Source organism: Pagrus major, chromosome 4 (assembly GCF_040436345.1).
Source record: "Pagrus major chromosome 4, Pma_NU_1.0".
Lineage (NCBI taxonomy): Eukaryota > Metazoa > Chordata > Actinopteri > Spariformes > Sparidae > Pagrus > Pagrus major.
The window spans coordinates 31,690,287-31,711,576 of record NC_133218.1 but is presented as its reverse complement, the minus strand read 5'-3'; the positions used below and the strand labels follow the sequence as shown (position 1 = coordinate 31,711,576).

The 21,290-nt window shown below is 42.6% G+C and overlaps 1 protein-coding gene across 1 annotated transcript in view; it reads left to right on the top strand.

Annotated features, from left to right (window-relative positions):
- myo5aa (myosin VAa) overlaps positions 1–19,849 on the top strand; it is a 52,719-nt gene extending 32,870 nt beyond the window's left edge. Inside the window, exons 15-41 of the mRNA XM_073464819.1 lie at positions 1,215–1,370; positions 1,820–1,917; positions 2,100–2,186; positions 2,411–2,519; positions 2,673–2,884; positions 3,078–3,234; positions 3,402–3,641; positions 3,744–3,992; positions 4,738–4,831; positions 4,966–5,111; positions 5,318–5,431; positions 5,548–5,682; positions 6,013–6,069; positions 6,237–6,464; positions 8,986–9,086; positions 11,268–11,348; positions 12,494–12,692; positions 12,900–12,965; positions 13,424–13,517; positions 13,630–13,779; positions 13,901–14,055; positions 14,282–14,371; positions 14,504–14,654; positions 14,744–15,026; positions 15,120–15,294; positions 15,453–15,533; positions 16,096–19,849. Of these exons, the coding sequence (XP_073320920.1) occupies positions 1,215–1,370; positions 1,820–1,917; positions 2,100–2,186; positions 2,411–2,519; positions 2,673–2,884; positions 3,078–3,234; positions 3,402–3,641; positions 3,744–3,992; positions 4,738–4,831; positions 4,966–5,111; positions 5,318–5,431; positions 5,548–5,682; positions 6,013–6,069; positions 6,237–6,464; positions 8,986–9,086; positions 11,268–11,348; positions 12,494–12,692; positions 12,900–12,965; positions 13,424–13,517; positions 13,630–13,779; positions 13,901–14,055; positions 14,282–14,371; positions 14,504–14,654; positions 14,744–15,026; positions 15,120–15,294; positions 15,453–15,533; positions 16,096–16,248 (3,861 nt within the window). The 3' untranslated portion in view covers positions 16,249–19,849. The remainder of the gene's footprint in view (positions 1–1,214; positions 1,371–1,819; positions 1,918–2,099; positions 2,187–2,410; positions 2,520–2,672; positions 2,885–3,077; positions 3,235–3,401; positions 3,642–3,743; positions 3,993–4,737; positions 4,832–4,965; positions 5,112–5,317; positions 5,432–5,547; positions 5,683–6,012; positions 6,070–6,236; positions 6,465–8,985; positions 9,087–11,267; positions 11,349–12,493; positions 12,693–12,899; positions 12,966–13,423; positions 13,518–13,629; positions 13,780–13,900; positions 14,056–14,281; positions 14,372–14,503; positions 14,655–14,743; positions 15,027–15,119; positions 15,295–15,452; positions 15,534–16,095) is intronic.
- The last annotated feature ends 1,441 nt before the right edge of the window (positions 19,850–21,290 follow it).

Sequence of the window (21,290 nt, the reverse complement as noted above, 5' to 3'; positions counted from 1 at the left end):
CAGATGTGTATAATTGTTTTGATGGGAGTAGTAATGATTTTGAACATTGGGTAACCTTTCCTTTTAATGTCATTGTGTTTCTTTTGTCACTGTGTCTCCATATGTTGTCCATGTATGTTTGGTTCTGTCCTCATCATGACAACCCTTCCCTGCCAGCAGAAGGTAAACAGAGGCGTTCTTACAACGCTGGTCCGCCTGTAGCTCTCCCTGTCCTCCTTCTCTTTCTCTCTCTCTCTATGTTATTATCACTCTTAACAGCACCGAGGAGATTGAAGTTGTGTGTGTGTGTGTGTGCCTTTGTTTGCTGCATGGGGAGCACTGAAGGCACTCTGGGAGGAGAAACTGGGAGGTTTGACATAAAGAAAAAAAGGGACAAAGGAAGGAGGTTATTTTTGTTTTCAGAGAGACGCTGAGAGCGAGCTGCACGTAAAGCCTCTGCGGCCGTGCGTGTCCTGCTTAATGGCGAGAGAAGCAGCATGGCAACGCTCTGAGCACAGCAGGAGGAGCTGAAGCTGCACACATAACACAGCATCCTCCTCATATAACCTCAGTGTTATATGGAACATGACTGATGTGTGCGTGTGTGCTTTACTAAATAAGTCCTACATGATAGTATTTATGCCATAACACCGTGGCAAAATATGTCATATATGGCCCTGCATATCGCCATATATGACAAAACATAACTTCTCATCATCTTTATTGGCTTTTAATAACTTAGCAACAACTCTGACTGTGAACGAGTTTAACAAACGCTAATCAGAAAATCAGCAAAATCTACTCACTCATCTACGTAAACTGTCAAGCAGCTTTTCAGCTGTCTTTGTGTCCAAATGTTTATTAATTAGCTCTCATATCGAACTGGTCCCACACCTGAAATCCAGACTCGTATGTTGAATTTTATGAATTTATAAAAGAAGCATCGTGGTTTAAGTCAAATTATTAAGGCTTGTGGCTCAGATTAAAGCTGTCATTGCGCTTTGTTCGGCTCTGTGCAATAGGTAAGAGGAATCCATATGCATGTTGTGCTGTAAGAAGAGACTTGACCATTTTAATGTATAGATATGTACTTTAGTCACACTTTAATTTAACAGTGCACCCAGAGTGAAACGCTTTGTCGTCAACTTATTTCTCAGTAAATCAGTATTGCCTGCAGAGTCGAATGCTGCCATCTGCTGTTCTGTTTCTGACTGTGAGTGGGCTGCTGTTCCCAGTTCAACCTGCTGGTGGAGCTGTTCCACGACGGGGAGAAAGCTACCAGCCCCACTGGTCAGGTCCAAGGAACCGGTGGCCGGACCCGCCTCAGCATCAAACCTGACAAGAGCCGAGAGAAGAGCAGCAAGGAGCACAAGAAGACCGTCGGCTGCCAGGTTGATATCTCTCTCTGTTTGCTTATGTGGTCTGAAGCTGTTACATACATGCACACTGCACTCAGTCCACGTTTTGGGGCACAAAATGAGATTAAATTGGTTACAATTTGGTAGATATCAGATCATGATGACAATATTTAATATTACCTACATCCATTTTTTCTAAATTCTTCAGCAATAGTTTGTTTTTATCACTTTTAATATTAAATTGCAGCTATGTGAAAATAAGGGGAAACAAATACAATTTTCAAAAGGTTTTCATAAATGTAATTATTTTGTATTTAATAACTCCTTCAAAACATCTCAAGTACATTATCATTTGTTTTTATGTTGATTATATGATGTAATGATCCATCTAAAGCTGCCTTTTACACATACACTCAGTTTATAACTACAAAAGGAATAAAGATGATGATGATGATGATGATGACGATGATCTTCTCCTGTAGTTTCGTAACTCTCTGCAAATGCTGATGGAGACTTTGAATGCGACCACTCCACACTACGTACGCTGCATCAAACCCAATGACTTCAAGATGGCCTTCACGTGAGTCCTCCTTCTCTTCTCTGTTTATGAAAAACTACTGTGCTTGTTTTCCAGTAAAAAGTTATTCTGACACAGTATGATATGCTTGTTTAATCTTTTTTTCTGTGCTCTAGAGCACCACCATCTGAGCTCAGGTGTAATTCACAGGGGCCATATTGACTGTGGTTATTTGTTGTTGGCAGCTTTGATCCCAAACGTGCGGTGCAGCAGCTCAGAGCCTGTGGTGTCCTGGAAACCATCCGCATCTCTGCTGCAGGTTTCCCATCCAGGTACTGATGAATCCCTGCAACACTTTTGCTGACTCCCATAGACTCTTTTATGTTTAAGCATTTTTGATGGACAACATTGTTCCCTCAGAATTTTTTTGCCAAATAGCAAAGCAAACTGTTTCCCTCTTTGGAAGTTTACTTTGGTAAAAATGAACCAAAACAGTAAAGAATCACATGTTTAGGTTATGGCACTTTTCTGACTGTTTTGTATGTGTGTGTCTCAGATGGACGTACCAGGAGTTCTTCAGCCGTTACAGAGTGCTGATGAAGCAGAAGGACGTGTTACCTGACAAGAAGTTGACCTGCAGGAACGTTCTGGAGAAACTAGTTCAGGTCTGTCAGACTAAGAGTTTTCCTCTTATATAGTGTGTTATTTCCTTTGTCTAACGCATAACAATTTTTAATGTATTTCTGTTTAGCTTTGCCTCTGTTTAACCTCTTTCCTCACTGTTCTGATCCCTGATCTGTGCTCCTGTCTTCCTTCAGGACCAGGATAAATACCAGTTTGGTAAAACTAAGATCTTCTTCAGGGCCGGCCAGGTTGCCTACTTGGAGAAGTTGAGGGCAGACAAGTTGCGTGCTGCTTGCATTCGCATCCAGAAAACCATCCGCTGCTGGCTGGCGCGCAAGAAGTATCTGCGCAAGCGTAGCGCTGCCATCACCATCCAGAGGTTCACCCGAGGATACCAGGCTCGCTGGTGAGTCAGAACCTGATATTCACTTTCCTTCATCCATTCAGAGTGAGACTTCTGACCCTTTATGACAAATTGCACTTGTTTCATAAGAACATTTATATTGGTGCTATTAAAGTAAAAAAAGTCAAAGATCTAAAGTAATATTAGAACTGTAATTACATGTTCGTTGAGAAGTGTATATCTCGCCTCTCCTCAGTTTGGCCAAGTTCATGCGTCGCACTCAGGCAGCCACCATCATCCAGAAGTACCGCAGGATGTATGTGGAGAAGAAACACTACAAGCAGAAGCAGGCGGCCGCTCTGGCCATGCAGACGATCCTCAGAGCTTACATGGCCCGACAGAAGTACCAGGCGGTAAGACACACATCACAGAATGCTGCGAAACAAAATAGCCCTTATATTATTAAGTCCTTACATCCAGCTTGATCTGTCTGAACTGATGCGTCCTTCTCCAGAAAAACCCTATATCTGCATCCACATGTGCTCTTATCTCCCTTTACTTTTTCTGTGTGTGTCTGTAGCTGCTGCGGGAGCACAAGGTGGTGATCATTCAGAAGCGCGTTCGTGGCTGGTTGGCTCGGTGCTGGTACAAACGCAGCCTCATCGCCATCGTCTACCTGCAGTGCTGCATCCGCAGGATGAGGGCCAGGCGCGAGCTGAAGAAGCTAAAGATCGAGGCCCGCTCAGTGGAGCACTTCAAGAAGCTCAACAAAGGCATGGAAAACAAGATCATGCAGCTACAGAGGAGAATCGACGAGCAGGTGAGTTAACCTTTTTAACCCCCATTTTTGTTTTTATGTCCTAGCGTGGTGATTCATTTCTATCATGACCTCACTGTTTTATGATCCGTCCCATGCCTCCAGACGAAGGACAACAAGTTGGTCAACGAGAAGCTGGTCGGTCTGGAGAGTTCCTACACAGCAGAGAGCGAGCGGATGCGTGGAGAGCTGAACAGGCTGCGCGGGGTGGAGGAGGAGGCCAAGAACAAAACCAACCAGGTGTCCTCGCTGCTGGAAGAGCTGGAGAGGCTGAAGAAGGAGCTGAGTGTGACGCAGCAGGAGAAGAGGACCATCGAGGACTGGGCGCAAACCTACAGGGACGAAATGGAGAAAGTAAGATGGGGATCCAGCTCCATATCTGTCTATTTACCTGCAGTTGTCCTGATCCTCCGTCTCAGTGTTGTTACGTGTCTCCTGTACCACAGTCTGTGTTTTTTTCCCTCCTTTCATATTGGTTGTAGTTTCAGAGATGTTTCCATAGTTGTTGGTTGCATATTTGAACCTTTGTAGAGAATAATTTGGAGGTTTTGAAGTAAAATTATTTCTACTTTAGCAGTGGTAGTGGTAGTGTCTTCACTTCTCCACTTAGTTTTCCACTTTTAGAGAGAGACCGTCCAAAGTGCTATTATTAGTTTAAAACTGAGTTCAATAGAAATTTCTCCTGTTAAGAGTTTTCCCATAGTTTCCTTGGAAATATTCCTATATAGATATATATATCACATTTACATTTTTGCATAAATATGCATATTGGCATCAGAAGAAAAAAGGTTTTCTTGATTTAGGAGCCAGAGCGACCCAGGGGGACTTATGCACGTGGTTTTCTCAGAGGGCTGTTTTGCCCGGAGGCAGGTGAGCGCAGGAAGTAGAGTAGTGTGCTAATGAGGTAGCCACTGAACTGTGTGTGTTCTCTGTGTTGTTTCTTTCTTTTTGTGTGTGTGTGTTATTGTCTAGTGTTTTGTCTTCTTTTGTCCAAATGGGAAACACTTTTCACCTTTCAAGAGTTTTGAGTTACATAAACGTGTTTGAAGACAGATATAGAAAACAAACGTGTTTTGTGTGTGTTTGTGTGTGTGTGTAGATGGTCTCGGAGCTGAAGGAGCAGAATGGCACGCTGAAGAAAGACAAGGAAGACTTGAACAGGTTGATTCAGGAACAGAGTCAGCAGATGACAGGTACGCAAACTCTGCCACGTAAATCATATTTGCATTCCGCAACACATCCATCTATTGATGCCGTAATTGTGTCCTCAACTGTACAGTATGTTTCCTTTCTTTAACTGCTTCTTCTTCGTCTTTTGTCCCATCAGAGAAAATGGCTCGTGCGATCGTACAGGAGACTCAGCAGCTGGAGACAGATCTGAACGAGGAGCGATCTCGCTACCAGAATCTCCTGACAGAACACCTTCGCCTCGAGGAGAAATACGACGACCTGAAGGAGGCGATGGCGTCCTCGGTGAGCGACACATGGGCACAGTCGATTCTCAGTGGACATCATTTTAGAGCCTCTCAACTTTATCTGAAAACACTCAAACACACAAATTTATTTCATCCATTATTCAGTATTTCTCATCAGATTTTTTTACCGAGCAGAAGGCACAGCAGGAACTTGAGTCTGTCGTTGGTTCATATTAAAAGTTTTATTTTCTGTCTCATCTGTAGAATGTCTCCAAGCCTGGCCACAGGAGAACAGATTCCACCCACAGCAGCAACGAATCAGAGTACACCTACAACTCAGAGTACGCCGAATTGGAAGAAGGTTCCCGAGCCGCCGAAGTAAGAATATTGGCATTAAGTACAGTCACATTTCTGAAGTCAAAGCATTCATGGCTTTTCGTTTCAACATTTTACATGCGGCTCATGCTCCGTCCTAACATTTCTTTTTCATACAGGATGTGACCCGAGGAATAGACACGTCGTTGACCCTCAAGCTGCAGAAACGTCTTACAGAACTGGAGCAAGAAAAGCAGTCGCTGCGCAACGAGCTGGAAAACAAAGAAGAGCAGTTCCAGCGGGCTAGAGCCAGGGTACCGACTCCTACACTGGGCTCTGAAATATCTCACTTTATTAACAAATTACATAACACTCAATGTTTAAAGCCTCATTATAATGTGTTAAGGATTGTAAACGTACAGTAATACTTGGAGAGTACCGAATGAAATTTTTTAATACTAATAAGCACGTAACAGCCCAGTACAAGTACAAACAATTACCTTTTTCACACTTTTCATGACTCTATAAATATAATAGAGAGCTTTTTGTTTCAGTCCTTTGTGAGACTGTGCTGCATCATATGTTACAAACTTTGTCCAGGTCATAAACACCTCTTCATCATCACTTTTTGCTCCTTGTTTCAGGATGATGCAGAGTTCAAGAAGGCTCGTGGTGCAGAGCTGGAGTACGAGTCCCTTAAGGTAAGCAACCAGAGGAGAGTAAAGTAGAAATACAACAACACTAGCACATGTTCTCCGACCGTCTTCAGATAATAACCTGATCCAAAGCCCAGACCACACATTTTATTACAATAATTCATGACATAAATACTTATTTCCCACCAACACTTAATTATTTTACTCCCCAGCGCCAGGAGCTGGAGTCTGAGAACAAGAAGCTGAAACACAACCTGGTGGAGATGAGGCAAAGCCTGCTGGGCAACGCAGCTGCCAGCAGCGGGGCCCCGGGATCCCCAGCGTACAAGGTGGTCCTGGAGCAGCTCAACTCCGCCTGCGAGGAGCTGGACGTCCGTAAGGAAGAGGTGCTGATCCTGCGTTCGCAGCTGGTCAGCCAAAAGGAAGCCATGCACCACAAGGTAGAACATCTTATAAGTGGTATATTCTGGACACTGTGCTCACATGGTGCTGTCGTTCTTTCACAAAATGAAGCTGGATGTAAGTGGATGGTGCCCTGCTTGCTTGCATCCACCTTCTTACATTTGTGTGTTGTTTTCACCCGTGTTGTTTCTCTGTTTGTCTATTTGTTTGCACGATATCCCTTAAAAATAATAAAGGGATCAAAATCTCTCTCGGCTAAAGACTAATTTTATTACATTTTAGCAGAGATCCTAATCTCAGATTTGATTAAAACATTTTTTTTTTTAAAAAAGGAAAAACAAATCAGTTTAATTTCTATTTAAAAGACAAATGATGATTCAAACATTACCTGATTGACATTTGAACTCTACCATTTGCTCCACTGTAGTTAGTTGTTGATTTTAGCTCCAAATCATTAATTAAATCACATTATTGTTCACACTGAACGTAGCTAATGTTTTCACTGTACCCTCACTGTGTCTAACTCTCCTGTCTCCACCTCCTCTCCTCCATCCATGCTTGCCCACAGGATGAGAAGGTACAGTTAAAGAAATGCATCCTGCATGAGTGTTTGACACATTGTACCTGGTGTGTCTCTATGTAAAGCCTCCTGAAGTAAGAAATCTGATCCAGCTGAATCAGTTTCATCAGCCATCATGGTGAGAGTTAGCAGGAAGATGAGCGCAAGGAATACTTTTTATTTAGGTTTGTTATTTTTCACTAGAAGCTACTTTAACAAAGTTGCTGTTCAGTTACGGAGAATTTAGTAGAAGATTTACTGTCTGTACCTCAAAATGAAGGAACTCTAATTTATCTAATTTAAGCATGAGGCCTTACTCTTACTTTTTCTACGTGCTCCTCTGTCACCACCAATATTCCTTTTTTTGACCTCCACACACTGAATAAAACAAACTAATGGGGAAAATCTCTAACTCAATTTTAGGACTGAAGTAAAGAGAGCAGGTTTGAGGGAAAGTGGTAACAACAAAGACTCCTGGAATGCTTTGAACATGAAATTAATTATATGAAACAGTGTGTGAGCACCCAAGAGGGGAATTTCCTTCTTAAGTATTACAAAAACTGGCACCGGTCAAATCTTAGAGCCGAGACTTGAAAATCTCTTACGCACAGCTGTAATATTAAAATCACAGAGGCAACAAAAGATCAGCTTTCTTCCGTTGAGTGGCTTAACATACAGACTCTGTCCTTTCCAGGTTTACGTTTGATTGTCTCGTCTGTCTTGTCCTCTGTCTGAGTGAACGCATTAATGGACTTTTTGTTTCACTAAAAAGTCACTGAGAGTTCTGCTCAGTGGCCGTTTTGCTGCAGCCATTTTGCATTCGTCCTTGTGAACTCTGTCTGTAATACATTCACACCGCAAGGATGGATGTTACCAGGACCTGAAAACCTTACGCACATGACAGCTGCTGTATTTTGAAGAGAATGCAGAGAGAATTGACAGCACCCTGAATGCAGAATTTAAATTCAGAACATAATATTCAAAATTATTTGAATATTATATTTAATTCTGGGACTCCGAGGGTGCTGACTTCACAGTGCTGTGCAGTGCTGGGTTGTGTCTTTACTTACTGTAGGACTGCAACTAACGATTATTTTAATTGTCAATTAATCTGCTGATTATTTTCACTATTAATCTATTAATCTTTAGTCAATAAAAATGTCAGAAATTGTGAAAAATTCTCATCACAATTTCCAACAATTGCCAAACATGGTGTCTTCAAATGGCTTCTTTTGTTCAACCATCAGTCTGTTTGACATTTTGCTAAAAAATGTCTGAAACAATTACTGACAGATAATTTTCTTTACCTTCCCTAATCAATGAATTGATTAATTTTCATTGCCAGCTGTTTTGATAATAGATTAATCATTGCAGCCCTAACTTACTGTAAAAGTAGGCGCTGACTACTCATGTTGCTGTTGCTGTTACATCATTATACTGTAGCTCCACAGATGATCTGGCTCACAGTGTCACTCCCTCATACTATATAAATGAGCCTTGTCTTCATATCAAACTGTGATACAGCGGTCACATGAACGCTGCTCAAACACTCTGATCACAAGTGACCTTAAACCCTGGTTACTAATCAGCTGATGCTCAGCTCTGTCAGGCTCTACCACAGCACCTCTTGTCTCCTGACAGCTACCGCTGTGAAGCGAGCTCCCTGTAGATAGACGGCTGTCGCCCAGGCGTCACTTGTTGGCTTGTCACTGTCCAACCCGAGGCTCCGACTGGCTGATGATTGTCAGAGTAAAAGGACAGTCGTAGCCAGCAGCTGCACTGATGCTGGCAGGGAGTCGGCAGCACACACGCTGACTGCCTACAGCAGACTGAACTCATGAACCCACCGACTTGCTTGTCTTCATTCATACATCTAAACTGTATGAAAGCCTCCAGAGTTATGGTGGTGTGGGTTCAAGAAGCAGTTGAAGCAGCCAGGTCACTCTCTAAATATGGTGTTTCTCTTTCTCATTTGTCTTTCCTTGTCTGCCTTTTTCCAGGAGACCATGACCGAGCCGTCTGTCTATGCTGAGGATGTGTCCAAACTGAAGGATGCTGACGAACTCAAGCAGGCTTGCATCGGCCTCAAAGACACCAACAGGTACTTTGTTCCTGCTGGTTCTCCTCCCAGTCACAGGTCGTCACATTCATCAGTGTTGAATTCACTCCAATCTTGCTATCATCAATCTTTTGTCCAAATTTTCTATCTTATGGAGCTCTTGTTCCATTAGTGATAATACCATGATATGTATGTAAGAAATGTGTGTTTGTGAACACTGCCTTGTCCTGTGCAGATCTCCAAGGTTCATGCGTAAACCGCTGGAAGTCAGTGAACTCCTGAGTAGGCTGAGGTAACCAATGAGACGTGGCCTATGCATCATGGAGCAGAGCATGCATGGCCACGCAGAGACCAAACATGGTTGAAAACGTTACACATGACAGATATCAGGCTGTATTCAGACCAAATCAGGCACTGCGGTGATTAGGGAAGGATTATGCAGCGGTGTCGGACGACACGACTTGGAGCGAATCATTGTTTGGTCTGTGAACTCCGCCCCGATTGTGCACAATGTCCGGATCCCAGGTTGAGTTTATTGGTGTTGTGTTGATATTCACGATAATTGTGATGAGTGTAATCGTCTCTTCTCTCCACCTCCCTACACGCGTATTTTGAGGGTAATTTATTTGCTAAAAAAAGAGACAAAACGCACAGTATTTATTTTTTTTCTCCAAATTTCTATAGTTATTGTGATAATATTGTTATAGTTATATTGTTTGGTCACACAATCTTATATCATGACAGCCCTAGTTGAGTTTCCCCAAAAGTTGATTTTGTTTTCAACTTTTTGAAGCAGGGAGCTGCGTTTTTTTTCTGCAGTCTGAACACACTACTCGCACTCAAAATGAATGGGGAAAACGTACATTTCCACTGCAATGTCTGATTTGGTCTGAATGAGGCCTTCCTGAAGCTGAAACGGCTGATTCTACGTCGTAGTGCCGATGAAAGCTTGGGTAGCTTTGCGTTTTCTGCCCTAACAGCATGTGGAATAATGTAGCAGCTCGACAGCTAAAGTTTCGGTCTTCCTTATGCTCTAACAGACTATTGTTACCAGTAGTTGAAGTCAAAGAATGTTTGTTTGGCTTTGGAGTCGAGTTATTGGACTCAGAGGTGTGCATGGGTTTTGATAGTTCAGCATGAACAAGAGCAGAGTCTCTTAAACTGAAGCTGACTAGTTTCTATTTTCCCTCAAAACAAAGATACAGGGATGTTTTCAGTGGCTTCTGTTTTTGGAGATGCTGCAGAACGAGTGCAGAATTTATAAAATGTGCAGCATGAAAGCATGGAAATGTCTGAGCTCAAAAGGGTATAGATGTAATCTTTAGGTGTAGTTTAACCTTCGTTAGCACTTATATTTACATCACGACTTCCTGACACTCTGTTCAGCAGCAATGGTGTGATGCTGTTGTAGGAGGCCTCTCGTCTCAGCTTTATGGAATGAGTTTGGCATAAATCCTGCATGAAAGCCCACTTGTTTCTTTGTTTGTCGACGCAGAGATGCACAGGACACTTTTAAGGAATTGATCGTTGATACACTTAATTATTTTTTATCACATTTATCATGTTCTCTGTAGTTTTAGCTCCTTTTTTTTTACATTCATTTCCTTCTATAGGCAGTTTTCTCATCTAGTTGGCCTCAAAATGCTGCACACATGCAACACTATGATGTCAAAGCGAACACACACTTCATTTTGTACACACAGTAGGTAGCTAACTGCAGACATCTCCTCTGGGCAACAGTGTTTTTCCTGTAAATTAAAATAACAGTGTTTCATTGTTACTGACCAGAGTTGCCCAAAAAGTTCCACTGTGCATCACTGCCTTTATCCCTCTGTTTCCCCCATGTTGCTCCCCTTTGTTGCTTGTTCTTTGTTCACACACTGTCATCATATGAGCGTACAGTAGAGAATATTTAGTGCACAACAGGCTACACACATCTACTACTAAACAAATCTGTGCTTAGGGAGAGTTTTTATTGTTTAACCAAATAGATTAACCAAAAAGCAGATGGAGGCATTTCCAGGTTTTTCTTCCATCATAACATTCAGTCCACCTTATACATTATACCATACATACATTATATTAACTACAGGCCAAGAATAAAGGTGTATTTTGTTTTATACAGACACCTCAGATAGAGATTCTCCCCTCCACCCACCCATCCCGCATCTTTCTTTTTGTCATTGTGTTTGTTCATGTTCCTTTGTGTTGTGTGTCGGTCAGATCCGCCGCTCCAGACTTCCATAAGCTGAATGAGGACGGAGAGCTGTGGCTGGTTAATCAGGGCTTAAAGGAAACCATCAGGTGTAACTCAAGTGTGATTTACTGAGCATGTTTGCCTTTTTCACAGGAAAGGATGCTGTTTTTCTTCATTCACAGTTTTTCTCTCTCTCACGTTTTTATCAAGCTTTCACAGTTTTCTCTCACATCTGTCTTTATATTTATTAAAGTCTGGTCAGTTTTATGCCTCAGGACTCATTTGATGGGCCCTACCAGGGTAGACGACAATTAACAAGGTTGTTGTGTTGTGAGTTAGCATGCGTTGTAGTCAGACTTTATTGATCCCTCCTCAGGAAAATTCACTTGAAATTCAAGAGTCAGAAGCAGAGGGAACGACTGTGATTGAATGAGTTAAAAGTGAAACAAGCCAAAGCAAGACAAAAACAGAATAATCAGCTAAACATGGCATAATACACAGTCATTTATACAAGGTTTCGGTTTGATTTTCCCCTTTTATTTCTAACATAGTGCAGCAGAATTTGTCGTACTTACCTTGTTTCATTGACAGTTAGAAGTTTGAGCTTCGTGTAACTCAATATTCACTGCAGAGCTTCAAAGTGACGCAGTGAGAAAAGCTTCTTTGTTCCTGACATTTGAAACAAATCCGAAGAATTGTTCACAAACAGTATTTGACCTTCACTGTCTCATCTTACACGTTGAGTTTACTCTTTTCCTCACCAGTGTTTCTCTTAAAATTACACATGGAGAAAAAATATCTGACTTTTTTCAGAGAATTTAGAGAACCGTTTAAGCTTTCGTGCTGCTATGGGAGTCTTGGTGCTTTACTAATTGCCACATGACTTATATTACTGTCAGTGGGACGTTAGCAAACTAGTGTGAGGAGATCTGTGCACAGTCTGGGAAGCAGGTCCAACCTCCCTTGGAAACAACAAACTGAACCTCCTATCAGTTTAATGACTCAACAGAAATAATGTGTTCAGAGAGGCTGGGCTCTGGGCTGCACAGCATGCTGCTGTCACTACGCTGTGGTGAAATCCTCAACTTTTGTCTCTCTCTCTGACTGTTTCATGTTCTTTCTGCAGTTGGATGCTTATTTATTTTCCCTCTGCTCTTATTTATGCCCTCTTCCTCTCCCCTCATCCCTTCATCTTCCATCTACCCCCTCTTCTTCATTTCGCCCTCCGTCTCATCTCCCTCCCCGGCTCCAGGTTACTGGAGCATCAGCTGCAGACTCAGCGAAGAACCTACGATAACGAGGTGGAGTCGTTGCGTGGCGAGCTGCAGAATGTGAAGGAGGAGAACAACCGTCAGCAGCAGCTCTTGGCCCAAAACCTCCAGCTGCCTCCAGAGGCCCGAATCGAAGCCAGTCTGCAGCACGAGATCACCCGCCTCACCAACGAGAACCTGGTACGCTGCAGCACACACGCCGATACACGCTGCGAGTAGTGACGTAGTAGTAACTAAAACTATCACACGACTCTGATCTACAGATACATAATTTTCCCCATGTTATGTAAATGATGCGTCACTGAAGCTGTTTGGGTTGGTGGTCTCACTCCCACTGAAATGGCCACTAGAAACACACTTATTTGTGTGGATGATGTCACCTGACAGGAACTCTTGGCTGAAGACCCTACAGCGTCCCGAGAGGCTCGAGTCACCATTTTACGACGGATGGTTGTATGTAGAGTGTGTGTGTGTGTGTGCGCGCGCGCCTGCATGTGCGTTTGCATGTGTTTGAACTAACTGAGGTTGTGTGTTTGTGAGTGAAGCAGCGCTGAGTGTCGCTCTAACTCTCCACAGCAGTGTCTTCTAACTCACAGCGGAGCAGCTGGGCACCTTTTTCTCTTTTCTAACACGCAGCAAAGTCTTGTAACTTCTCTTCTTCTGAAAACAATCAGCAGGGGAACTCTCATGTTGATTTAAAACCCCTCCAACCCTCCTGTTGGTTTGTTGGTTCGTTGGTTTGTTTGTTTCCAAGCCTCACTTTTTCCAAGACGGCGCTGAATGAGATCTTAAAAAGTGTTGCTTTTTTACCACTGGAGGGCAACAGTGTAAAGCAGTCTGAGAAGTTTGAGACTTGCCGTTTGTCCTCACTATTTTCTTTCTTTCCTATCCATCACTGTGGCCTGTTTTAGGATCTAATGGAGCAGCTGGAGAAGCAGGACCGAACCATCCGCAAGCTGAAGAAGCAACTGAAGGTTTACTCCAAGAGGATCGGAGAGATGGGAGGTAAGAGAGAAATCATCAGCCAACAAAGGCTTGGGAATCTGTTTAAATGTTAGTGTTTGAATGTCACAGCTCAATGTGTTACCTGACTGTCACGTCCTGTATTTTCTCCCAGCGGGTCAGACGGAGGGCCAGACGTCTCCAGGACAGATGGTGGACGAGCCGATCCACCCTGTCAACATTCCCCGCAGGGAGAAGGATTTCCAAGGAATGCTGGAGTACAAGAAGGAGGATGAGCTGAAACTGGTCAAGAACCTCATCCTGGGTAAGAGTTCATTTAAGCATGAAACAGGGACATTAAATACGAAACAGGCCATAATCAAACACCTGTGAAGAAGTTATAAGTGTTATAAGTGTCTGACCGTTCCTTCCTCTTGTCCTTCCAGAGCTGAAGCCTCGTGGTGTAGCCGTGAATCTGATCCCAGGTCTGCCAGCCTACATCCTGTTCATGTGCCTGAGACACGCAGACTACGTCAACGATGACCAGAAGGTCCGCACTCTGCTCACCTCAACCATCAACAGTATTAAGAAGATCCTGAAGGTATGTGTACTGTGTCTGTGTCTTGGTGGTTTGATGATGTTAATTCTACAAAGAAGTAATGGTAAGAGTGTGTGCCACATGGCCTTGAAAGTCCTTGGTTAAAACAACCTATTAGAGACTCCTTCTCAGTTATTTGCAGGGTAACTGGAGCAGCTCTGATAGAGTTACAGTATGACTGTTACCAGCTGATTTACTGACTCCAGTTTGCTCTTCCTCTTCCCGTCAGAAACGAGGAGATGACTTTGAGACGGTTTCCTTCTGGCTGGCGAACACCTGCCGCTTCTTACACTGTCTGAAACAATACAGCGGAGACGAGGTGAGACTGACGCCCAAACATAGAAGCTGTCTCACTCAAACACATACACGCTCATAAATAGGGTTCATCAGACCTAGAGTCAATTTTGTTCTTGTTTGTTTTTTGTGTTAAATTCTCATTATTGTGTCTCAGGCCTTCATGAAGCACAACACATCGAGGCAGAATGAACACAGTCTGTCCAACTTCGACCTGGCAGAGTACAGACAGGTGATCAGCGACCTGGCTATCCAGATCTACCAGCAGCTCATCAAATGCATGGAGAACATCCTGCAGCCCATGATAGGTTTGTGCATGTACATTTCATTGTGCGTGTGTGTGCTCATACAAGGTAATTCTGCTGTGGTATTGACTGCTTCTTCTTGTTTTTCCCAGTTTCTGGCATGCTGGAACACGAGACCATCCAAGGTGTGTCGGGGGTGAAGCCCACCGGTCTCCGAAAGCGGACGTCTAGCATCGCCGACGAGGGCACCTACACCCTGGACTCCATCCTGCGGCAGCTCAGCGCCTTCCACTCCACCATGTGCCAGCACGGCACCGACCCCGAGCTCATCAAGCAGGTGGTGAAGCAGCAGTTCTACATCATCGGAGCCGTCACCCTCAACAACCTGCTGCTGCGCAAGGACATGTGCTCCTGGAGCAAAGGCATGCAGATCAGGTAGGAGATGTCGCTGCTCAGAGAAGGAGCTCCAGTGCAAAAATATATTTATTTGTATTGACTTATGTTGTGTGTCTGTGCGTTTGTGTGCAGGTACAATGTGAGCCAGCTGGAGGAGTGGCTCAGAGACAAAGGTCTGATGGTATGCGGAGCCAAGGAGACTCTGGAGCCTCTGATCCAGGCCGCTCAGCTGCTGCAGGTGAAGAAAAAGACTGACGAGGACGCCGAGGCCATCTGCTCCATGTGCCTGGCCCTCACCACTGCTCAGGTAAACCGTCCTGTCATTCATTTCAACCACATTCAAATAATCCCAACCAGCTTTGTATTTCATTTCCCTTTCAACCTCAGTCTGTCAAAAGATAAAAGCTACTTTGAGTTAACTGCTTGATTTGTTGGAATAACCAGCCTATTTTATGTCTTTCTCAGATTGTGAAGGTCCTGAACCTCTACACTCCAGTCAACGAATTTGAGGAGAGAGTGTCGGTTGCATTCATACGAACCATACAGGTGATTTACTGTCTTTTTTATTTGCTACTGCAAAAAGTCACAATTTCCAAATTATGTTATTATGTCCGCTCTACTGTGATACTATAATCATCGTGGGCAAACTATCGTGAATCGTGTCGTACTCTTATCATGATGGCCGACAGGCTGATGCAGACAGAAAATGCAATGCTTTTTAAAATTTACACATTCAGTGAGCAAAATGAGAAAACAACTTGGTCAACGGTTTGCATCACATGTGCATAATTAAAGCGTCAAGGGGCCTATAATATCAGCAGAAATGTCGATATTTCATTTAAAGCCACGATCTGCTGATATGATTGTGCATTAAAAAACTGTGTGCCTGGCTCGAGGAAAACAATCGACCCTGCAATTCAAAACACTAAACTGTGCAAACAACACTCGTAGAGTCCCTAAACAACATGAAATCTTTTTAAGATATTCACTTCCTCCCAATTTGAAATGGCGTTTTTTGTTTTTTTGTTTTTTTTTTTTTTACTGTAAATGAAGTTGAATTGCATATTAACTATTTCCATGTCATTTTCTCTCTCCTTTCTCCCTTTAGACTCGTTTGCGAGACCGCTGTGAGAGTCCCCAGTTGTTGATGGACACGAAGATGATTTATCCGGTCACTTTCCCGTTCAGCCCGTCCTCCCTCGCCCTGGAAACCATCCAGATCCCCAGCTCGCTCAACCTTGGCTTCCTCACCCGTGTCTAAACACTCCAAAATTAGGATTTGTATGATCACAATTTATGTCCAAAAAAAAAATGTAATTGAAAAGCCTCAAAGAGCTGCTAATTTGAAACACAATATCCAGTTCTCTTATGATATCCCCGGTCTGAACACACATGCAAAACACACACACAAACACATGCTGAACTGTCAACATGCATCTGTACAATACTTCCTCTGAACGTACACGTGCACGCCTACACTCACTTGCACCTTCTCTCTTACAAAAACGCACAAATGCACCCACAGTCGCCGCCGCCGGTTTGAATCTGGCTGTAAAACGCCACCGTCAGTCCACCGCTTGTATAAACGCCTGCCTCTTAGAGAAACCACAGGACCAGATCAACGCCTCCAGTACTCTCTGTCCGTCCGCCGACACCTGGGTCTGGTCACCCCAGCTCCCTCCTCTGTGTTTCAACTAGATGTTAAGATAGTTCTTCTTGTCTTCGTCTCGTTCTCCGGTGAGAATGTATGTAAGAACACACAAGAGCAGGCCCAAAAGGAGGCGCTGAGGAATAACTTGATACAGTAAGCTGTAGTCTAGCTTGATATGTTGGGTCTCTGTTTGATAGGAAAAGTAGTCCCAGCATGAAGCCAGATGAGCGATAAAGTTAACTCTCTCCACGCCATGTTGAGGCATCATGGACCAGGCTTCATTCTTCTCTGAACACAGTCAAGCCAAGACAGAACTCATCGTCTGTACTATATTATTTATACATATATAAATATATATAAATATTCATAATATATATCATGTATTTTATTTATTGCATTCGCCTCCTTCACGTCTCCACCCTCCCTTTTTAAGATTAGAAGCTTTCTCTTAGCAGAACTCGTGTCCGAAAGATATGAAGGACGGGACCATCATTTCCCAAATGAACAGCTTTCGTAGGTTTTTTTAGTTTTAGCTCTATTGTACGCTATTTATGTGGATATCAGGTAAATGACGTAGGATAGTTTAAGGAGTGCAGGCACAGGTGATTATCTGCTAGATCATGTCTCAAAATAGAGATGTCGCTCTGTCATGTTTTCTCCTACATTTCAGGCAGATGAAGTGTAGCGCGGGTTTTAACTGGGGAGGGATTTAGAAGGTGCGAGGGTTTCGACCTGCTACGATCTCTACTGTTTACAGCTGTGACCAGAGCTGAGCGTCACAGCGACGAACACTGGCACAAAGATATATTTACTCAATCACACATACAGAAATACACTACATTCTGCTTACTGCTGTACAACCCGGGAGGTTTGCACTCCCACAGCTTTCCTCTCTCCACTCGCAGCTCTAGTCGGAGCGTTGAAGATGTTTTACTATTATCAATGTGGAAATTATTTATTTCAGTATTGTCATTTTCTTGAGTGACAGAGTTATGTATATCGTTAAAAGCCATGTATCACTGAGCAGAGGGTTTCAGAGAGCTTGCCTCAGATCCGTCCAGCTTTACAACGTTGTCTTATGCTTTATTCCCTCATCAAACACTCACTGCAGCTTTGACTGATCCCTCTCCTCTCCTACACGTCCACCCTACGCCTTCCTGTCTCGTGGCAAACATGGGCTTTTGTTACCAAAAAACAGCTGAATATGTGGAAATTTGCGCTCTTTCCACGTCTCAACTGCACCGTATGACTAAGTTCAGGGTTTGAAAGATGTTTTTGCCTTTTCTGTTCGGTGCACAGATTTTTTTGGTTCAGATATCCACACATATACGGTAGCTGCTTTCAAACGGCTGAGGGTGACATTGCACCACAGCCATTATGACTACAGTGCGGTATAAAAACTGCACAGGCTGCACCGCTGCTCCTGCTGCCCTCGTCTAACCTGCATGGGCTTGGCTTTACCAGCATTACCAGAGTTACCAGAAATCAACCCGCATGCTTGTGTTTGTTTTTTATTCGTACAAAGAAACTTCGGTGCAGTTGAGAGTCGCTGGATGAGTGTCAGGGAATCTGCCCACGTCGTGACAAGAAGTCCTCGTCTGTCTGCATTCACATCGTCCTCGCTGCCTCGTGTTGAAGCACTTTTGTTTGTTTACTTCCTGCTGTGCCATTAGTATTAACAGTCGACCAGTTTCGCCTCTTGCCCTCATGTGAACCTTATTTTTGCCTCGTAAACCTTACCCTTTCAAAAAGACGTTTCACTTTGATGGAATATTTTCTTTTTCTTTTTTTGTTTTGTTTAAGGTGCTTACATATTTAGGAGATTCTGAATGCTCACCAAAACTGGACGTTTTGATTTAATATTTTAATAAATTGTAAGAATGATTCTTCTGAAGTAGCCGACCAACCAAGGAAGTGCTGATCAAAATGTTTTTGCAGTAACGACACCTCGCTCTCGTTTTGACGAGCTACAGACAAAAACAAATTGTAAGTGGAGTAAAGAGAAGTTAGTATGTGAAGGTGTTTATTTGTGTTGCACTTGTGTTTGAACAGAATTTGATATGTTCTCATGGGGACCACATGTTATCAATCTGCCTTTTGTTATATATTTTGGACTAATAGGTAGTTTAAAGTCGTGTAAAGAGTACATATCTGCAGGTTGTGGTGAGAAAGACGAAGGTCACTGAAGGAATCGAGTAACCACATGAATGTTTAAAACTGTTAATAAAGTGTATCATGATTTTAGCTGCACATCGTGGACAAAGCCTTATCTGAATTATTTGCAATCTGAATGACTTCAACACATGATCAACATTGTGGCATTGTTTCGTTCTGTCAGTGTTTTTTTCCCCTCCCCGCTGTAAAGTGAATATAAATTGTTAAATGTGATTGTTTTATTTTGATAAGGTGTCCTTTTGTCCTCCAGTTGGTGTCACAGATGGGTTGCACTGGTTAGCCGTCAGTCAAAATGCACTTTTTTAGACGATGCTGAGGAGGTCAGATGAGTAAGAGATGGATATGGACTGGGGAAGAAAAAAAGAAATGCTTCACATTTAAGAGCCTTTCTTCCTTTGATTCCTGAACTGTGGCCCATTAAGCTTCCTCTACCACATTCCCAGTGTGAGCGGGCGCCTCGCTGTCTTTATCAGTGATTTTTTTCTTTGAGCCACAGGTAAGAGACATTTGTGAATTTTCCTCAATGCAGCACCTTCTCAGAGTCAAACTATCCCGGAGAGTGCAGAGTGAAGGCTGGCCTGGTTTCAGAGAAGAACAAAAAAACACACGTTCGTTCATTCATTGGTTGGTATTGTTGAGCAGAGCTGCGGCGTCTCGTGCCCCAGGGCTTCTCAAACAGGAGAAAAATGTCATTCCTTCACTCTGCGTTTTTACATTAAGGAGAGAGTTGGTTGTACGATACGACGTAGACATTATAAATGACCATTGTTCTTATCAGCACTAGCGTTGATTGTGCCATTTTAAAAACAACTGTTGAAAATAAAAAGATATCATCCCTGCTGTTCGTGGTACTGGTGCGAACATGCTGAAGCCAGTTACCAAATGTTTCCTCTCTGACCCATGTGTACATTTGACAAACTGGACTGTTTGTAGTTTCTGGTAGCTGTGCTTAGTGAATGTGTTCACCGTTAAGAAACTAAGAAACTTGGAATAAATTGTCAAATCTGTAAAAGTAAAATAAAAGAATTCAGCACTGTTGGATTGTGTGTGGGAGCTTATTCCTGTTTTTGTCTCATTCTTAAGTGTTTTAAGTAGATATGCATGATGTATATCGGGGATATTTACATTACCAGCTAATTATCCTTCTTGATGAAATCCTAGCCGATAAACAGAGCTGAAAAATCAATTTAATTAAGTGCAGAATTTATTAAACTTCCTGCATCCTGACATTTGGTTTGCGATCCACCAGTAAACACAGAGAAGAAGTGCAGATGTTTCAGCTGAATTTGGTGATTGATTGCAAGAGAGGAGGGTAAAAGTAAAAAACAAATCTTTTTAGAGCTATTCACTACATGTTAGCCTTTCTTTCACCCAGGTGTGCATAAACTACAGGTTAGGAACTTTTATTTAAAAAATACAAAAACGTAAAATTATTGGTTATTCATATCTGCTGAAAAAAGTTCATATTAAGTATGTTGATTTTTTCTCCTTCAGCGGTGAAACTGTCTAATTTCTGCTATTTGAGTGACAGCACAGTGACTTAAAGACTGCAGGTAATAGGAGCTAGATGTAACAGATTACATTTGATGGGATTACACAAATCTGATTACAACAGTATCATGCGGCATTGTACAAAAAGGAGGGAAAATATGTTGAATCTGAGCTTGAAAAATGCAGCTTCATAATGCAGATTTCACTCTGTAATCTCAGTTCATATTACAAGGAGCAGATATAATGAACAGTAATATTTCATCATGCAGTTTCAGGAAATCATGAGGGATTCTCAACGTTAAATCAGCTATTTGTATTGGATTATGCTGTAAATGTACCTCTCGGGGTCTTGCAGGTAAAAGCTGCAGGGGCGTCTGAACCGTGGAGGTAAAAGCAGAGCAGAGTCGCAGCTTAAACACTTCACTAAGAAGCTTACTGTTCCCTCTCTGTCCCTCGCTCACAATCCTCTTCCCTGGGAAAACTCTGTTTGGTTCTACAGAGACAAATACCTGCTGTGCAAAGGAAATCAATTCTCTTCTGAGGTAAGATTTTATCATTGAAATGGCCGCCTTTTCTGTGGAAGTAATATTCTGTAGGCTGATGTTGGTGTGTTTTGTGTTTACATGTGGGTTGAAGTCTATGAAGTACAGCTGTGTAAATGTGACTGTAGAGAGTGAACAGTTCATAATCAGCCTGTAAATGAAAAATAAATCATTAAATGGAGTTTGACAGATGACTCAATGATTACCTCTACAATAAGTGACGCTTGTATGAACTTAATGTCGCAGTTTGAGTTGAAACTGCTCATATAACTCCATAATATCACATTATTACATTGTATTATATGTACATTGTTTAGGCTGTATGATGCTGGTATTAATGGAGGGACTGTGATCTCCTAATGATGTTGTATTTGTCTGTATACGTACATGTTTTCTGACATTTGTGCAAAATGTAAAAGAACAAATCAAAGGAAATATCAGTAT